Genomic DNA, 19139 nt, shown 5'->3' on the forward strand with positions numbered 1-19139 from the left:
GTATTTGTTTTTCTTCATTGTGGAATATGCCGTATCATAATATGTTATCACGATTTTCGACCTTAATGCGATTGGATAATGTTCAAAGTTTGATGCCACTTGCATATAGTTCTAAAATACTGAACTGTCCTATCCATGACATTGACAGTGGGGCGCCACCGTCAATACCAGATCGCTGGTTCCGATTTTTGCCATGTTGGAAACCATATAGTTGAACGACGGTAGCGCCCCCCTGTCATTGAGTTTGGTGGGACAGTTCAGCGTGGGTCATCTATACCTCATAAATCAAAGGTTCAGTTTCAAAACCTATGTAACAAATTACTTTTATCAAACTTGATTTTTAAAACAAATGAACAAGACATAAATGCCAATGTTAAATCGAAGGTGCAGTTTCAATACCCCCTATGTAACAATTTTTCATTTTACAAACTTGAATTTTATGAGTAATCAAGAGACAATTTGCAATGTTTGCTATGTCATTGATGTCAGTTAGGAAGTAAAATAATGCATTTTTAGTTTAGCAAATAATTGTGAACGTAAATAATATCTGATTTTGTATTTTTTATGACGTTATAAAACGCCATGTTATCGTATCGACAAATGGCATCAAACTATGTCCATTATAAAAAACTTCTTGACAATAATGTTTATTTAAAAAAAAAACATTATTTCATAAGAGTTTTCGCTTACTTAAACGATCCCTGACTTTCTAGAAAATCCAAAAAAAAATTGGTCGTATGACTTGTTTTCTTAACTTATTGTATTTTCAACTTATAAATTGCCAATTTTTTACTTACATTGTTCAGTCACGGAATGAAAAAGTTCGTCAGTTTTCAAATTGATTCCTTCAACGAATCGCGAGCACATATTACCTTTTGAAACTATGTTACAGAATAATCTCGAGTTAGAGAAAATAATCTTTAACTGTTCGCCAGTAAAGTTCAAAATTATTCAGATCAAAGTTGTTTGACGATTTATCTTGTCAAGAAGATTATTATGATTGATAAACTAAAACCTTCTTGTTGGTTCAACCTGCCATTATTATTTCTATTAAATATAAAAAAACTATTGTCAATATTGGTCAATGTCATCATTGCATTGCACTGATGGGATAGAAAAATAAACAAGCAAAACCTTATTTGTTAGCAAACGTCATATTTATTTAAATGTTAGCAGCACTGTTTCTTGCACTGTTATGTTGGCAGGTTTGACTCTTACAGTACCTAGTGCAAGCGAAAACCGACACTAAGGTGACGAACCTTTTCATTCTGCGACTGTACCAATTTGCCATGCGCCATGTTTAAAATTTTCAAAAATCTTACTTATGACAGTTTACGCCTCGGCCGTGTATATTAGCAGTAAGGCTTCCTGCACACGAAGAAAACTGAGTCGTACTCGTGCTGCATCATGGAGTTTGGGTTTTGTGCGTATTTCGTCTTCACGCCGGTCTGCTCTTTCTGTAAGAAAGAGAGAAAAGTTTTTATTTGCAAAGCAAAGCACCTGTCTCCCTCTCTCTCGAAAGGAGGAAGGAGACCATCCATAAATTACGTCACGCGAATTTCATGATTTCCTTGACACAGCTAAAGCCCGGTCTGTGACCTAAGCTACCCATCCTTATCGCTCGCGCGTAATTATATTGCTGTCGCGACTGTGCGACGCGCGCCCGCAGTGAGTGTGCGAGCGATGGGTAGCTTGGGGTCATTGGACAAAATTCTACGTGCTCACAGCCCAGACTATAGTAATAGTTATTTGTGAGGATCATGTTTTTTTAACTACACTTACACCCGCATTCACAAACGATACTTGCTAAGTGAAGCAGCAAATCGAACCCACAACGTTGAATAGATCTCTGTGATTGGTTCGTGTGGCACCCTGTGAGTCCACGCGCACTGTGAGACCTCATAGTAATGTTTGTGAATATGGGAGTTAGATTAAAACGTTCAAAAAACATGATCTGACCCCTCCCACCCCCCTTGTCACACAAATGTCACACTTTAACGTATAAAGTAATTTATGGATGGCCCCCAGTATTTATATATCACTAGCTTTCCGCCCGCGGCTTCGCCCGCGTGGAATTTTGTCTGTCACAGAAAAACTTTATCGCACGCGTCCCTGTTTCAAAAACCGGGATAAAAACTATCTTATGTCCTTTCCCGGGACTCAAACTATCTCTATGCCAAATTTCATCAAAATCATTTCAGTAGTTTAGGCGTGTAAGCGACACAGACAGAGTTACTTTCGCATTTATAATATTAGTATAGATTTCACTTCAAAAGACAAGCATTTCGCTGAAGAACTCACCAATATATCGAAGCCCACATCTCTGATGATGTCCAGTAGTATATCGTATGGAGGCTCGATGCTGTTCTCTGTCGTCATATCACTGGAAAAGAAAATACAATTCAAATTATTCATATACTCAAACCTCGCCAGGATAAAATCTTAACGATGAATTTAGACGACAAACGTATGGGTTTATCACGTAAAATCGATAACATGGCGCGATAAAAGCTTATCACGGCGGGTACCTATAGTTCTTGCAACTCACGAAGGCGAGTGAGCTTTACCTGTGTGTGTACGTGTACATGCACATAACGATAGTGTAATGTCTATCAAAACTTATGAAAAACGAACAGTAGCGAGCCACCACACATGTGAAGCTCACTCGCCTTCGTGAATGAGGGTTTTCGCGATTGAAAAATCTGCCAGATGGCAATACGTAGACGCGAGGTCCAAATGCTGCATGATTGGTTATTTTTGACATGACATTGACAGATATGTCCAAATCCACCAATCACGCAGCAGTCAGACCCTACATCCACGTCCCGCCATCTGGCGGATTTTTCAATCGCGAACACCCTCATTGCAACGACTATAATATTCAAGGCCTACTGATGAAGGTCACGATACTGCATAACTTTTGCTATAGCATTGGTACCTTTGTCTCGATTGCGGGTCCAATGACAGTTTAACTTTCCCCGGGACAAACTTGACCTTCACTGGTTGGGTTCTTTGATTGGCGGGGTCTGACGCAGAATGTGCATTTCGCAAAATGACCACTTCAAAAAATGCACTCTTTTCTATCCAAATGTAAAGGCTGAAGAGTTTGTTTGTATTATATTAGTATGAAAAATGTGCACATTCTGCGTCAGACCCGATTAGCGGTCAAGCTGTAGATCCTGGCTACACAGGAGTGGCAGCGGTGGGAACGAGAGATGGGAATAGTCCCGTGTACTGTACTGTACCTGTAGTGGTACAGTAGTTGTCCCAGGTTGATCCAGTAGCCCTCAGGCTGTAGTGAGCTGTAGGTAGATTCTCTGGACGAACTCAATGACGTTCGGTGCGCAGTCTTCTTAACTACTCATTCCAAAGCTCTCAAAAAGCCTACCTTAAATGCTCTAAGCAGATCATAGGACTGAGTAGGACCAAAATGCGCATCTTAGTTCGAGCGCACACTGGATCACTGCAGCTTAAACAAGCACTTGTCCACTATGGGACTGTCCGAAACAAGAACGTGCAGGATGTGCCAAGAGGCAGATGAAACGCCACTACACATTCTCACGGACTGCGGACCTTTGATGCGCAAGCGGAGCTTACTCCTGGGCAAACACATCTTAAGCCCACAAGATTTAAAACATATCCCCCCCAAAAGATACTGCACTACCTAATATCTATTAGGTACTGATCTCAGCCTACGTGTCGTAGTGATACTGGGACTTCATAGAACCAGAATAGCCGCTCAATGCAATAAATTATTTATTTATTACTAGCTTTCCGCCCGCGGCTTCGCCCGCGTGGAATTTTGTCTGTCACAGAAAAACTTTATCGCGCGCGTCCCTGTTTCAAAAATCGGGATACAAACTATCCTATGTCCTTTCCCGCGACTCATACTATCTATGCCAAATTTCATTAAGATCGGTTCAGTGGTTTAGGCGTGAAAGGGAAACAGACAGACAGAGTTACTTTCGCATTTGCCCCCAATTTGTAGGAATTGAAATGCGGGTCTAATTCCTACGTATTTATTTGCCCAAGATAGAAAATAATTAAAATAGTAATTGAGAATGTTACTAGGTATGCAAAATCACTTGAAACCTATGTTACAGTTAAGCTTTTACATTTACAAATACATTAGTTTTTATTTCATTCAAAAATACCCAGTAGTTATGATTTTATAGGCATTCAAAGTTCGCTTAAATATTGAGTCCCGCCGACGGTCACGTGACCCCGCGTGACGTACATTCACAGCGTCCGCTCACAAGAAAACGGATATAAACATACTTAAATATATTTTTTTTGTAAATACAAACTTATTATACATATTAAGACCCAGACCCATCACAGAAATTAAAATTGAACCAAACCCAAACTTGATGCGATTGTGTCGTTTTATTGCGAATTACCTTCCAGCTCCATCATTAGACCCTGATTACTATATAGAATTAAAATACTCATCAATACAAAACGAACGAGCCCAAACTCGATGCATTTAAGTCGTTTTATTATAGAGTTCCTATGGCCACCTTCCAGCTCCATCATCAGATCAGCTCCATGTCATCATAATATTGCATGGTCATCCAAATCACATGTGTTTGCGAAATTTCAGCTTAATCGGTTGCCTGGAAGTGGGTCTTAATTCAGCTTGCAAGATTCCACCCATACAAATATGAGCCAGTCGTTGTAATATGACGTCACGCGCATAAAATGGCGGGCCGGCCGCCGCCCGCACTTTTAAAATTCAATATCTTGGAAACTAATTGACGTATCGAAATAATTCTTTCACGTGTATTTTTTATTTTTAACAGAGAATACAGAAAGCTAAAAAACAAAATTAGTGAACATTCTTCATTCAAAACAATCGTCGTTCGTCTACACGTCGTCGTACGTCACACTCACACACTCTTCCTTCTCTTTCACACATCCTTACGTTCCGTTTCGCACTCATATCCTACATTTATAATATTATATTAGTATACAGGGTGGAAACGATAAGTGATCTCACCCGATTATTTCTTAACTATACAAGATATCGAAAAACTGGTTACTGATCCTGAAAGTGCATCAAGAGATCTTTCAAACGGTACCAATAATAGGTTACAGAATAAACTAGAACTATCCGAAAATTCAACGTTTTCAGCTTCCATACTAAATGTATGCAAACCACATAATAATATTAGAAGTGTATTTTTTTAAATTAAATAAATAACTTAAAATAAACTCGTAAAATGCATTATTATTTAAAATTATTTATGGAATACATCAGTTTTTTAGGCTTTACTTGCTTTAATATTATCAAGAGATGAGTGCCATGACTGTGGTAGAACTAAATGTATGGAAGATAGAAACACTGAATTTTTGGATAGATGCACTTTATTCTGTAACCTATTATTGATACCGTTGGATAGAGCTCGTGAAGCACTTTTAGGATCAGTAAATAGTTTTACGATATCATGTGTAGTTTTTAATATTATGAGGCTGTACCAAATGTATGGAAGCTGTAAATATTTAATTTTCGGAAAGATCCAGTTTATTCTGTAACCTATTATTGATAACGTTTGATAGAGCTCATGAAGCACTTTCAGGATCAGTAATTAGTTTTTTGATATCTTGTATAGTTTAGAAATAATCGAGTGAGATCACTTATCGTTTCCACCCTGTAGATGTTACGGTTAATGTGATAAATTGTAAATTATTAATAATAACCGGTTATTATGAATAATTACCGACAGTCGCGGTAAAAGTGATAAATTAATCACATTTAACAGTGATTATTTAATAATTCAACCTTAGTACTAACAAATTTCATAAAAGAGAACAACATCTTGTGTACGTGCTCGTGTACAGCCAAACTTTTGAACGTTTTGATATCATTTATTAATATAATTTGGCATAATGAGTTTGGAATGTTTCTTGCATAATATTACTTTTCCATGATGCCTATAACATAATGTTTTGATTTAAAATGAAAAATAGGTAAGCCGCCTATTTAGTTTTATACACACATAAATGACCTCATATTAATTACATTTACCTACCAAATCATGCGGTAATTATTCATAATAACCGGCGATTATTCATAATTTTCAGATGTATCACTTTGACCGTAACATAGATACTGTACAGTACCTGTAGTGATACAGTAGTGGTCCCAGGTTGATCCAGAAGCCCCCAGGTTGCAGTATGCTATAGATTCTCTCGACGAACTCTATGACGTTTGGTGCACAGTCTATGAAGAAACACGTCGCCACGCAGTCCCATTCCTCGGCCTCTGTGTATACCTATGGATAAAGTAGATAATTCATAATTATTGTCATCGAATCAGAAATGAGGAGATCTCGACTAAGAGCTAGTGAACGCCAGACCTACGTCATTTTATAAAAGCTGAAAGTTTGTCAGCGTATGCTCATAATATATGTTAGAATGCTGGTGAATCATGGAGTATGGGTCATCGTGGCTCTGGCAGCTATCCTAAAAAACTGTCTGGCAAGGAGTTGGAACTGTCAAAACTGTCTGGCTGATGAGGAAACTAATACCAAAAAATCTGATTTTTACGCATAATATTTGGGCAATGATAAGAAGTTGTTTCCACATAAGCCAGATAGTTTTGACAGTTCCAACTCCTTGCCAGACAGTTTTTTTAGGATAGCTGCCAAAGCCACGATGACCCAAACTCCATGATTCACCAGCATTCTAACCTATATTGGGAGCATACGCTGACGAACTTTCAGCTTTTATAAAATGACGTAGGTCTGGCGTTCACTAGCTCTTAGTCTAATCCGTAAACGAACTAAAGTCGCTGATATAGCCCGACGGATTAGCAAGCTGAAGTGGCAGTGCCCACTGCCACTTCAGCTTGAGCTGAAGTGGCAATGGGCAGGGCACATAGTACGCAGAACTGACGGCCGATGGGGCAGCAAGGTTCTGTAATGGAGGCCGCGGTCCGGAAAACGCAGCGTGGGACGTCCACCCGCAAGGTGGACCGTCGACTTCATAAAGGTAGCCGCTACCAACCGGTCATCATCAATCAATAAAAGCTTGTTTTTAAAAAGGTTTTGTCAATATTAATTTATTCACATTTTATTATCATCATCATCATTTCAGCCACGGGACGTTTACTGTTAAACATAGGCTTCCCCCAATGATTCCACATCGCTAGATTGGAATCGACCTGCATCTAGCGCCTTCCTGCTACTTTTTATGAGGTCGTAATGTCGTATCAGGTATCGTAGCAGGTATTTTTATATAAAAACATGTGTAGATAGTTCTATCCACGAAGACGCGCCCCACCATTCTTCCGCTAATGTTTGAGTGTTATCGGTACACGCTAAATCATCCATGAGTGCACACGCACACTACAATAATGACGCTCGGATTGCTCGGATCAAACTCCCCGCAACTCGCGCTTTCCAAAAATTGGTGGGGCGCGTCTTCGTATATGAAACGATCTACTTTGTAAGTTATTTTATAACCAACTCACCTTAAGAAAATCCCCAGCGGTCATCGAGAAGTTATGGTTAGGTCTGTCCCCAGAAGGTCGCACATCCGGAAACTGTGCAGCCAGCAGTTGGTGGTCACATGTCACGTTGTTCACGTATTGGTGCACCCACGGGTGTACTGTGTATTTATTGGCCTGTGCAGATGAATTTAGGTTTTAAACCTGTAGGAGTATGGTGGAAATTCGATTAAGATTTGGAAGCAACAAAGGCGCTTTTTGGTTGAGTATGTGCAGCCAATAGTTGGTGGTCACGTCACGTCACGTTATTCACGTATTGGTGCACCCAAGGGTGTACTGTGTATTTGTTAGCCTGTACAGATGAATTTAGTTTTTATACCTGTCGGAGTATAGTCCACATTTGTTTAGAAGCAACAAAGGTGCTTTTTGTTTGAGGATATAAGCCAATAGTTGGTGGTCGCACGTCACGTTGTTCACGTATTGGTGCACCTACGGGTGGACTGTGTATTTATTGGCCTGTACAAACGAATTTTGATTTTAAAAGTACTTAAACCTATGGTCGAAATTTGATATTCTGTTAGGCAGTATTGTAGGTAAAGGAGTTAGTAAGTTTAGCAGTAGTTTTTTTAAGAGATAAACGGTGTGATGAATGAATCATGAATCCAAACCTTGTTGAGCACTTAAATTCAAGCCTTGTTAAACGCTACAATTTCTGTGTAGCCAGAATCTACAGCTGGACATGTAAAAACGTAACCAGTGAAGGCCAATTTTATTATTAAATCAATCTGTCATAAAATCCATAGCAAAATTAAGTAAAGTTAATAAGGGACTTGTACCAAGCGAATAATATGACAGATGACAACAAAAAAGGTTTATTTCTTTCAAAAATGAAACTAAAAATAGTGACAAAGTTTCTTCCTACTTACCTCCGGACACCTGTTGAGTATAAAGTTGCTTGCGAACAGCATGAACAGCGAAAACTCGTTGCCCTGGCACGCGAACCCTCGCGCCGCCGTCTCCCAGGCCAGCCGGCCCAGCCCTGCTCCCGGGACCAACACCTTGACCTGGCCGCGGTCACTGCAAGGGTTATGTCACGTCACGGTCGCGTCGCGCTACAGTCGCGCCGCTAGCAGCATGAGAGCGAGCACTCGTTCCCTGATTACACTGATTTGGTATTGGCCGATTCTTCATACAAATTAGAATCGGGCCCAACTATCCGCCAATTAAAAGCTTTTAGAGGAAGTTTTAGGTACCTGGCTACGAAGTGCTGGAATAACCTTCCACCACCCATTAGGCAAGCTATAACCAAGTTTACTTTTAAAAGTAAACTTAAAAAGCACATACTGGCATTCCAAAAAATCTCTAATGGCCAGGTATAGTCAACCCCTCTAATTTGACATTATTTATAATACTGACCTGCTAATCCTATTCCTGACATCTAATTTACATAGTTTAATATATCATTTTGACATTAAACTAATTTTCACTTTTTATTTATTTAATTTTTCTTTATCATTTATCATTTGTGTTTTAATGCCCTTGCGAATTGCTGCGGCGATTACCGCCGCTCTCCACTTTCGTCGGCCGCCGTCTGAAAATCAGCGTCCAGACATTAGCTTGTGACACATGCTGAGACGGAGACCTTTTGCTGCCGCAACTCTGCTCACATTTCATAACATTTCTCATTGTTATTTAATTTATTTTATTTTTTTTTTAATGTGCATGTTAAATATTGTATTATGTTATTTTGTTGAACTATGTATGTGACTTTGTGTGCAGCAAATAAATGCTTACTTACTTACTTACTTAAAAGTCGATGACCTGCACTTAGGCTAACATGTTACGGGACTATTCCCACCTCTCGTTCCCACCACTGCAACTCCTGTGTAGCCAGGAACTACAGCTTGACCGCCATAAAAACCCAACCAATGAAGGTCAAGTCCCGGGGGAAAGTTAAACCGTCATTGGGCCCGCAACGAAATTAATCAGAAGAACATAAGAGTTCGAAATTAAGGTTCGACTTCCCTCCATTGCAAAGCGGACTATGATAGGCTAACATGTTGTCTAAATTACGTCAGTAATACGAGTTCGTCTCAACTCTCGCTGCGCGACCTACATGTCACGTCGCGTCACAGTCACGCCATATGCACGCCACTCACCTGTACTCCTCTTTAGGATACCGTTCCTCCAGCTCGTTGAGTATCGGCGTGTAGCACTGTTCCCTCTCCGCCGCGCCGATGTCGCTCCAGTCTCTCACTATGTTCTTTAGCACCGATTGGACCTGCAACCAGTTTAAACAAGAGCATATTTTAGGCGATTATCACACTGCACCGCGCTCGGCCGCGGTACGCGGGACGACAGATTTAATTATTATATTATTATGCGAGTACCTCAGTTTGTATAGAAAACACGCGCAGCACAACACACTGACAACGCGTTTGCGCGCGGGATTCGTTATTATGTCGTCACGCGGACCGTGGCGGAGCGCGGTGCAGTGTGATAGTCGCCTTATCTATCAGAATAGTGAATTGGCAAAAGAAAGAACCTCAGCGGTTACGCTCTACGTTTGATTCGAATTCATCATAATATTACGGATCTAGAAAACTAAGTAGAGAAATCGGATCTAGTGCATAAACCATACAAAAGCTAGTATTAAAATAAATAAAAAATAAAAGACTAATAAAAAAAACTTAAATTGTTGCTCTTAAAGAACCTTTTCTTGTCTCTTTGCCCTACCAGTGCTTCGAGACAACATTTGACAAGTGCTGAGAAAAAGTTTGGGTAAGATTGCCTGGTTCATGGGTTCATGACAGTTACTTTTTTCCTGGGAAAAACCTGATCTACACTGGTTAAGTTTTTTTTTTGTGGTCAAGCTGTACCTCCTGCCTACACAGGAGTTGCAGCGGTGGGAACTAAAGATAGGAATAGCCTTGTATACTTCATTATCACCATTTCAGCCACTGCTGAACATAGGCCTCCCCCAATTGCTTCCACATCGCCAGGTTGGTAGCGGCCTGCATCCAGCGCCTTGCTGCTACCTTTATGAGGTCGTCGGTCCACCATACGGGTGATATACTTAAGTAACGCTAAAGAACTAACCTTCTCAACATCATGCTGCATCTTATGCTGCTTCTGTGAGGCGATCTCACAGTTATTATAGTTGCATCCAAAGCTCTCCCCATTCGTGCCTATCTCCATACTATTGCTATGGTCCACATTCTCGAACATAGTGTCCACATCCTTGATGATCAGGTGGACTATGGTATTGTTCACGTCAAGGCACTGTTCGCAATTTTTTCCACTAAACCTTTAGTTGCATTGGTTTGTCCATTGATGATTAAATAAATACAATTTACCTAGGTACCTAAGTTAGCAAGAAGTGCGAACGAACGAACAGTGTCACTTTCTGTCTTTCCTTTCTCTGGACCGCAAAGAGGTAATCATCATCATCATTTCAGCCACAGGACGTCCACTGCTGAACATAGGCCTCCCCCAATGTTTTCCATGTTGATCAATTGGTAGCAGCCTGCGTCCAGCGCTTCCCTACTGCCTTTATGATGTCGTCAGTCCACCTTGTGGGTGGACGTCCCACACTGCGTTTTCCGGCACGCGGCCTCCATTCCAGAACTTTTCTGCCCCATCGGCCATTGCCACTTCAGCTTGCTAATCCGTCAGGCTATGTCAGCGACTTTAGTTCGTTGACGGATCATAGCTTCACCGGAGGTGCAACAAAGGAACTAGAGATGGGAATAGTCCCGTATACTTCATCATCATTTCAGCCACAAGACGTCCACTGCTAAGCCGCTAAGCGGCTCAAAAACTGAACTCCGACAAACGTTACTTCGACATTACGTTACTCCGACACTACTGAATATCGACATGACTTTACTTCGACACTACACTACTTAGACAAAGGCGAATATCCTTTGTCGAAGTAGTGTAGTGTCGAAGTAAAGTCATGTCGATATTCAGAAATGTCGGAGTAACGTAATGTCGAAGTAAAGTTTTGTCGGAGTTTACTTAGGTAGCCCTGCTAAGCATAGAGGCCTATGCTTAGCAGTGGTCCTATGATTTTCACATCGCCCGATTGGCAGCGGCCTGCATCCAGCGCCTTGCTGCTACCTTTATGAGGTCGTCGGTCCACCTTGCCAGAACTAACCTTCTCCACATCATGCTGCATCCTATGCTGCTTCTGTGAGGCGATCTCACAGTTATTATAGTTACATCCAAAGCTCTCCCCATTCGTGCCTATCTCCATACTGTTGCTATGGTCCACATTCTCGAACATAGTGTCCTCATCCTTGATGATCAGGTGGACTATGGTATTGTTCACGTCAAGGCACTGTTCGCAATTTTTTTCCACTAAACCTTTAGTTGCATTGGTTTGTCCATTGATGATTAAATAAATACAATTTAACTACTTAACTTTTAGCAAGAAGTGCGAACGAACGAACAGTCTCATTTTCTGTCTTTCCTTTCTCTGGACCGCAAAGAGTTAATCATCGTCATCATTTCAGTCACAGGACGTCCACTGCTGAACATAGACCTCCCCCAATGATTTCCGCATCGCCCGGTTGGTAGCGGCCTGCATCTAGCGCCTTGCAGCCTTGCTACTACCTTTATGAGGTGGGAATAATATAAATCATCATCATTTCTTTCACGGGATGTCCACTGCTGAACATAGGCCTCCCTAAATTACTTCCACATCGCCCGGTTGGTAGCGGCCTGCATCCAGCGCCTTGCTCCTACCTTTATGAGGTCGTCGGTCCACCTTGTACTTAGGTAACACTAAAGAACTAACCTTCTCAACATCATGCTGCATCTTATGCTGCTTCTGCGAGGCGATCTCACAGTTATTATAGTTGCATCCAAAGCTCTCCCCATTCGTGCCTATCTCCATACTGTTGCTATGGTCCACATTCTCGAACATAGTGTCCACATCCTTGATGATCAGGTGGACTACGGTATTGTTCACATCAAGGCACTGTTTGAATTTGGTCAGGTAAGTCTTGTATTTGTCGAGGCGCCGCTGGTGCGTTATGGGCAGCATGGATATGATCTTTTCGGACTTGTGTATTCTGTCCAGGCTGCATAATCTGGAAAAAATATTGCAGCATGTAAAATATTTGTTCATAGTCTACCTCAATAGATTAACTGTGTTACAAACATGCCTTTGTCCAACAGTGGACGTCTTTCGGCTGAAACGAACATATAGAACTAATATCAATTTATAGCCACGATAGCCGAACGGTGAAGGGGTCGGAGTGGCCGACTCGAGATTCGAGGAACGCGGGTTCGAATCCCACCACCGTTCGACTATTGTGGTGAGCCCACTCGTAACACAAGCTTATTTAGCTTACCACGAGGGGCTAACGGGACTATTAGTAATTTGGGCAATACAAATTGTTAATAATCTTTAAAAAAAAATTTAACTGCAGACTTTTAGTCGGCGGATAGTTTGGTCAGCTTCTCATTTGTATGAGGCATCGGCCGATACCAAATCGGTATAATGTGCGTACATCCGTACTGTTCATACTGATTAACAGCCTAACCAAACATGTAAAAAAATATTCGCATTGACATACAAATTAAAGTTGATGATGTTTTTTTTACAAACTGTATCTATACTAATATCTATTCTATACTAATATTATAAATGCGAAAGTAACTCTGTCTGTCTGTCTGTCTCTCTTTCACGCCTAAACCACTGAACCGATTTTGATGAAATTTGGCATAGAAATAGTTTGAGTCCCGGGAAAGGACATAGGATAGTTTTTATCCCGGTTTTTGAAACAGGGACGCGCGCGATAAAGTTTTTCTGACAGACAAAATTCGGGCGAAGCCGCGGGCGGAAAGCTAGTTTATTAATAAATGTATGATAATAGTAATAGAGAAGATATAAAACTATTATTCTTATCACACACAAAAGTCCACTATCGCTTATGTAATTAATTTATAATTTTAATAGTACAGTTACACATAATTGATATTAATTACTTTATGACCTAGTTATCACCACATACTATGTAGCTGTTATCAAACTATAATTAATTCTTATTACATTACCAACATTGACGGAATATGTCTAGAATATGTAAATAAATATGTATGGGTTATTTAAATAAAAGCAGGCTTCAAACTCGGTGGACTGACGACCTCATTTATGAGGCTCATTTCACCTCCCATTCCCATCACTTCAATTTAAAGAAAAAAGTGTGGTTGTGTTCCCCAGTCGACGAAGCACATGATGTGGTGCCCTGAGTGCCCAAACAACTGCACGCGGGAAGATTTAATGAAGGCTACTGACAACGCCACTCTTGTTGGGTTGACACTGTGTAGGTTTGTTGTCGACACGTTAAGAAGAACTCAAAGAAAGCCAAAAATTGGCGATAGGTATAATAACATACAACACTGATTAACGGGGCAGAAAAGTTCTCCAGTGGCGACCACGAGTCAGAAACTCAGAAGGCGTAGTGTGGGCAAGCTTCCGAGCAGATGGACCGATGATCTGGTCAAGGTCAGGTTGGGAAAGTAGCTGGGTGCGGTGGGTGGCGGGAAGTAGCTGGGTGCGGGCAGCGCAGGGCCAGTCGTTGTGGGGTGCGATGGTGAGGGACCTCCTCGTGGTGCACCCTGGGCAACGTCCGCGTGGTCTGTTCACGCGGGCGGCTAACTTCTCACCTGCGCGGCAGGTCTCGTCAACTCGGCGGGCCTGTCGGGCAACCCGTAACCCACAATTGAGTGGGCCGGGGGCCGTCGAGGCATTTGCCCGGGCCACGATGCAGGGGACATCTTTAAAACCCCCACAGGTGGGGGCTGGCGGGGCGTTTGCCCGGGCCCATTCTTTGGAGGGCCGCTCTCGGTACTTCTCTGATCAGCAGAGCTGACCGAGCAGCGGCATAGAGCAGACCGTAACCCGCTACGGCGGGCCGGGGGTCGTGTTTTACCAGGGCCGCGAGGAGAAAACCTCTATAAAAAACAACTGGAGGAGGGGATTGGGGGTTCCCTCGAAGCCAGAGGCTTGCTCGTGAGCGAGCCTTTAGCCTGAGGCGGAGCTGCGGACGAATGTCCAACCAGGACAATAACTCGCGGCTCCGTTTCTTTGGGCTCTGGTGGAAACCGTCGGGTTTTAGTGGGTAGGCCCCGCCTTTAGTGGGTAGGCGGGGAGAGTCCCACATAATCCACTGGCCGTCCCCATAGAGCAGTGGGTATGCGCAAAGCATTTCCCGACGAAAAAAAAAAAAGGGCCAGCCGTTGTGGAAATCCTTGGGGAGGCCTTTGTCCAGCAGTGGACGTCATTTGGCTGAGACGAACTAACGAACGAACAACATTGATTGGGTTTCACTGAAGGCTTACATTGGAGGCAAGACTCCTCAGTCTTACAACAGGTAGCCCTTGTTTTGTACTGCTCATTCATTATTTATTGAGTGGTTTAGGTATAAAAACAAGAGTTTATTTAACCTTTAAAAGCGAAAGGTTAATGACTGACTCACTTATCACGAAATCTCAGAAACTACAAGTGCTAGGAGTCTCAAATTTTGCATGGGGTTCCTTTTAGACTAGGCGCAGACCATCGATTTTTAGTTGGCCGATAGTGGTGCCCGATGCTCACTAAGAACGGATTTTACTAAGGCGGTAAAACGGGATCCACGCGTACGCAGTCGCGGGCGGCCGCTAGATCCTACTTCTTCCTACTAATCCTACTAATATCCTACTAAACTAATATTATAAATGCGAAAGTTTGGATTTCTGGATGTCTGGATGTTTGTTACTCTTTCACGCAAAAACTACTGAACGGATTTTGTTGAAACTTTACAGTATTATTGTTTGTAACCCAGATTAACATATAGATAGGCTATACTTTATGCCGATCTGTGACACTAAATTTCACAGGTGAAGCCGCGGGCAAAAGCTAGTACCTACATATAATAAGTAGGTATGAGTTATTGCACCCACGCTAATCTGCAGCCTGATAAGTAGATATCACCATAATACAGTATTATACAGTATTCACAACGATTATAAACTATGAATCACAAGTAAAAACGTCAGATACACGTGTAGCAGTAGTTTATCCATTGTTTACATGTTATAAAATGTAAATATGTTTGTTGTTTCGTCATACAGTGCTTATTTATTCTGTGGTCATACGACATTGTGTCAATGATCTAAGATTAGAAGATTCTAGAATTTAAGGTCTAGGGTGGAACTATTTTTTCTATTCAGGTGAGGAGGACTGCTTTAGTGAACCCCCTTACAACACAAGCATATTTATTTAGATATGCACCATGATGTGATTCTAAAACTACCATCAAGAAGTGAAAACTCCTGTGATGATGAAATGAATCCTGCTTTGCTTTGTAGAATATTAAGTTTTGTAGTACAATATAAGTTGCCCTGTACTGCTGTAAATATTGTTAATGTGTCAATGATTTTATTTTGTTTTATATTCTAGCTTCAAAAATATTAATTCTAATTAGAATATGTAATTTATTTTATCAAGGACTAGCTGACCCGGCGAACTTTGTTCCGCCTTAATGGCAATAAATAAGCAGACTTTTTTTTAATTTCGAACGGGATAAAAAGTATCCTATGTCCTTCTCCTGGCTCTAAACTACCTCCCGGACAATTTTCAGCTAAATCGGTTCAGCCGTTCTTGAGTTATAAGCGAAGTAACTAACATGACTTTCTTTTATATATGGCTTAAATGAGGTGGAGAAGCCATTTTAAAAGGTATGAGCGGGACGGAGAGGGCCATCTTACCAAGCAGGGATGTTATGGATATCCGTAACCGTAACCGAAACTATCGGATATCCGAAATAAAAAAATATCCATAACCGTAACCGAAACTGATTCAAAAGTTACGGATAGTTTCGGATAAAGGCGGAGTCTAAGGGTACAATTATTCCAAACTGCAAAACTCTATGAAATCTGCAGTATACACGCCGCAGCTGCAATGCCGCGCTGCCGATTTCATAGAGTTTTGCAGTTTGCGGTCTGCGGCCCGTCTTGGAATTGTACCTTAAATCTTAATATTTGTTACCAACTTGTCTGGCATTCCCTGGCACCATCTAATATGCCAGCCTGTTTAACCTTTATCATACATAGGTGTCGTCTTAGTTGGTACATAAAGTAGCTATGTGGGTCACGCAGCATCTTGCTATTTGAATTATACCTACATTTTTGAAATTCTAATAATTCCGTAACCGAAATTATCCGAAACTTTCGGATAATCTGAAATGATTTCATATCCGTGACCGTAACCGAAACCGGTATAATATTATTCTAATATCCGTAACCGTATCCATAACCGAAACTTCATAATTATCCTTATTATCCCTGTTACCAAGTACAAGTGCAGGCAGAGCAGGTAGTAACGGCGCGCACGCACGGGTGACTTTTGTCACAGTATGTCAACTACTAATTACTGTCATGGTGACAAAAGTTTCTGTGACTGACTGTACGGTAGTCAGTCACAGAAACTTGAATTTTGGGCACATTAGAATAATAATTTTTAACCAAGGTAGATAAAGTTAAAAACGGGATTATTTCCAAAAAACTAAAAATTGTCGACAATTACAGCAAGAATTTACCAAGTGTTATACCATTTTGGAATCCTTACTAAATGCGCCAAATTATGACGTCACATGCCACACTTCCGTAGTACTTTTTTTTTTCAGTACAGTCAGTTTAAACTAGACAAAATTTTTATTTTGAAATTTTTTTTGGGAATAATGTATTTTTTTTATCCAAACTGGAGCAGCTGGTTTTGTAATTTTGATAACAATTTAGAGAAGCATTATTCAGGGTTACATAACAAAAAAAAATTTGGAAAAAGTGAAGATTTGTGGCAACACGAGTAAAAAGACCGTCACCTGGAGTAGAAATTTTTGATTTTTTTTAAATGCCCATTATTTTGAAAATATGCCACATAGATTTTTTTATATATTTTTCTGATAACCAGCATAACTTGCCTCAACACCCAGTTCCGGCTTGACGTTACATTACGGGACACCCTGTATATAGAAATGCTGAACTAGAATGCTGTAGATAAGTATACCCTAACTAACTTAAACCAATAGTTGACTTTTGTTACTGAATTCTTTTCTTATTGGAAATTAACATTCTAGAGTAAACAATATACTTTATAATTTAAAGTATCTTTAAGAGAATACTGTAACATTATACTAAGTCCAAATCTAACTCTGTTATTAAATAGGTACATCCTTATTTTATAAATCTTTTTTCAAGTTTACTTTCAATGAATTGTGCAATAAATAATAAATAAATAATGCACAATATACTGTTATCTTTTCTTATCATTTCAAAAACAGTTTGTTAGGTTTTGAGATATAAAAATATGAAGGTCATTAAAAATGTTAAACAAAAAACATCTAACATGTGTCCATTTTAAGTGTATTTATTGATTGAGTAAACAATATTTATTTGTGAAAGAATGCTTATCTTGCAGCAAATAAATCTCGTTTTAAAAATAGCTCTAAACAAATGAATACAGACTGACTGAACCATTATCTCTACAGGGTGTTTTAATATTGATGGCATCATTTTAAAATAAGACTACTCAAGATACATAGTACATTTCCCAAATATGAGACAAATCCAAAGAGTTTTTTGTCTTTATTTTTACTATTTATTTGTATTCAATGTTATAGGTGTATTTTACAACAAAAAATTATGCTTTGATATGCTGTTGACTGTACAATTTAAAGTCTATAAAATACAAATAAATAGTAAAAATAAAGACAAAAGTCTAATTGGATTTGTCTCATATTTTGGGAATGTTTAATTACTATGTATCATGAGTAGTCTTATATTAAAAGGATGCCAATGATTTAAATTTCACTTTATATAGTATGTATAAAGCTACTATCAGATGATAATGACTAACTTATACATTTTTCCTGTTTCCAACAAAGACAATGTAACTATGTAGTTAGTGACCATCTAATTGGAGATCTAGCAGAAAATTTCAAGGCAAAATCCACCTAACGACACAGGGAATTAGGACCACACCGCGGCACGTGTACAGGGGAACAACAAAGCGTATTGTAGTATCTAAATAGGTTAATTATATCAGGCAATACAGCGCAAACAAAGACTTGTTGCTATGTCGGTTTTATCGCGATTTATCACAAAAAATCATCGCGCAAACCCTTGTAATGTATCACTAGAGTATTCTAATACATTTTAGGACTATTTTTAAAACAGATTTACTCACTTGTAGTACTTAAATGCGTTCACAACGGCGACGAAGTGGGCCCTCTCTTTTACCTCGTCGATTTCTTCAGTTGCGGCCGCGAATGACATCTTCGGTGATCTAAAATGATCAAATAACTAATGCCGATAGAAATGATATATTATTTGATATCTTGCGACACTAAATACAGTATTTAAATTGAATATTTTGGGAACGGCAAGCAAATAAATAGATCGCTTCCCGTTTGACAGCTAACTAATGTTCGGATACGCAACCTGTGGGTGGACAAGACGATGTTAAGTTTCTGAAGATATCCGAATACGTTCATGTATTATTTTGAAATTAAATTAAAGTGAGAAGTTAATTATAAATGTATTTTATTTGTAATTTAATTAGTCTAATTAATGTTTTTTTGCTTAATTACGTTATGTAATAATATTTTAATGAACAGTATGAAAATCATGAACAAAACGC

The 19139-nt window shown here is 40.0% G+C and overlaps 1 protein-coding gene across 1 annotated transcript; it reads right to left on the bottom strand.

Annotated features, from left to right (window-relative positions):
* Positions 1–1281: 1281 nt before the first annotated feature.
* LOC114353315 (carnosine N-methyltransferase) lies at positions 1282–18911 on the bottom strand. Its single transcript, XM_028305258.1, has 8 exons — positions 18687–18911; positions 12252–12546; positions 9610–9731; positions 8377–8527; positions 7475–7627; positions 6124–6275; positions 2302–2383; positions 1282–1457 (listed from the first exon to the last, which is right to left on the bottom strand). Exons 1-8 carry the CDS (start codon positions 18773–18775, stop codon positions 1353–1355), a joined length of 1149 nt encoding a protein of 382 aa, XP_028161059.1. The 5' UTR covers positions 18776–18911; the 3' UTR covers positions 1282–1352.
* Between the last annotated feature and the right edge of the window lie 228 nt (positions 18912–19139).

This window comes from Ostrinia furnacalis, unplaced genomic scaffold (assembly GCF_004193835.3).
Source record: "Ostrinia furnacalis isolate ACB-3 unplaced genomic scaffold, ASM419383v2 OfSCF1649, whole genome shotgun sequence".
Taxonomy (NCBI): Eukaryota; Metazoa; Arthropoda; class Insecta; order Lepidoptera; family Crambidae; genus Ostrinia; species Ostrinia furnacalis.

What these genes read in the sequence shown, in the direction of transcription:
- LOC114353315 (XM_028305258.1), bottom strand. Translation starts at nt 18,775, where the DNA reads ATGTCATTCGCGGCCGCAACTGAAGAAATCGACGAGGTAAAAGAGAGG. An exon ending in AACGCATTTAAGTACTACAA is followed by an intron (nt 12,547 to 18,686) that starts GTGAGTAAATCT and finishes TATTTTTTCCAG; the next exon opens with ATTATGCAGCCTGGACAGAA. An exon ending in TGCAGCATGATGTTGAGAAG is followed by an intron (nt 9,732 to 12,251) that starts GTTAGTTCTTTA and finishes AACTGGTTGCAG; the next exon opens with GTCCAATCGGTGCTAAAGAA.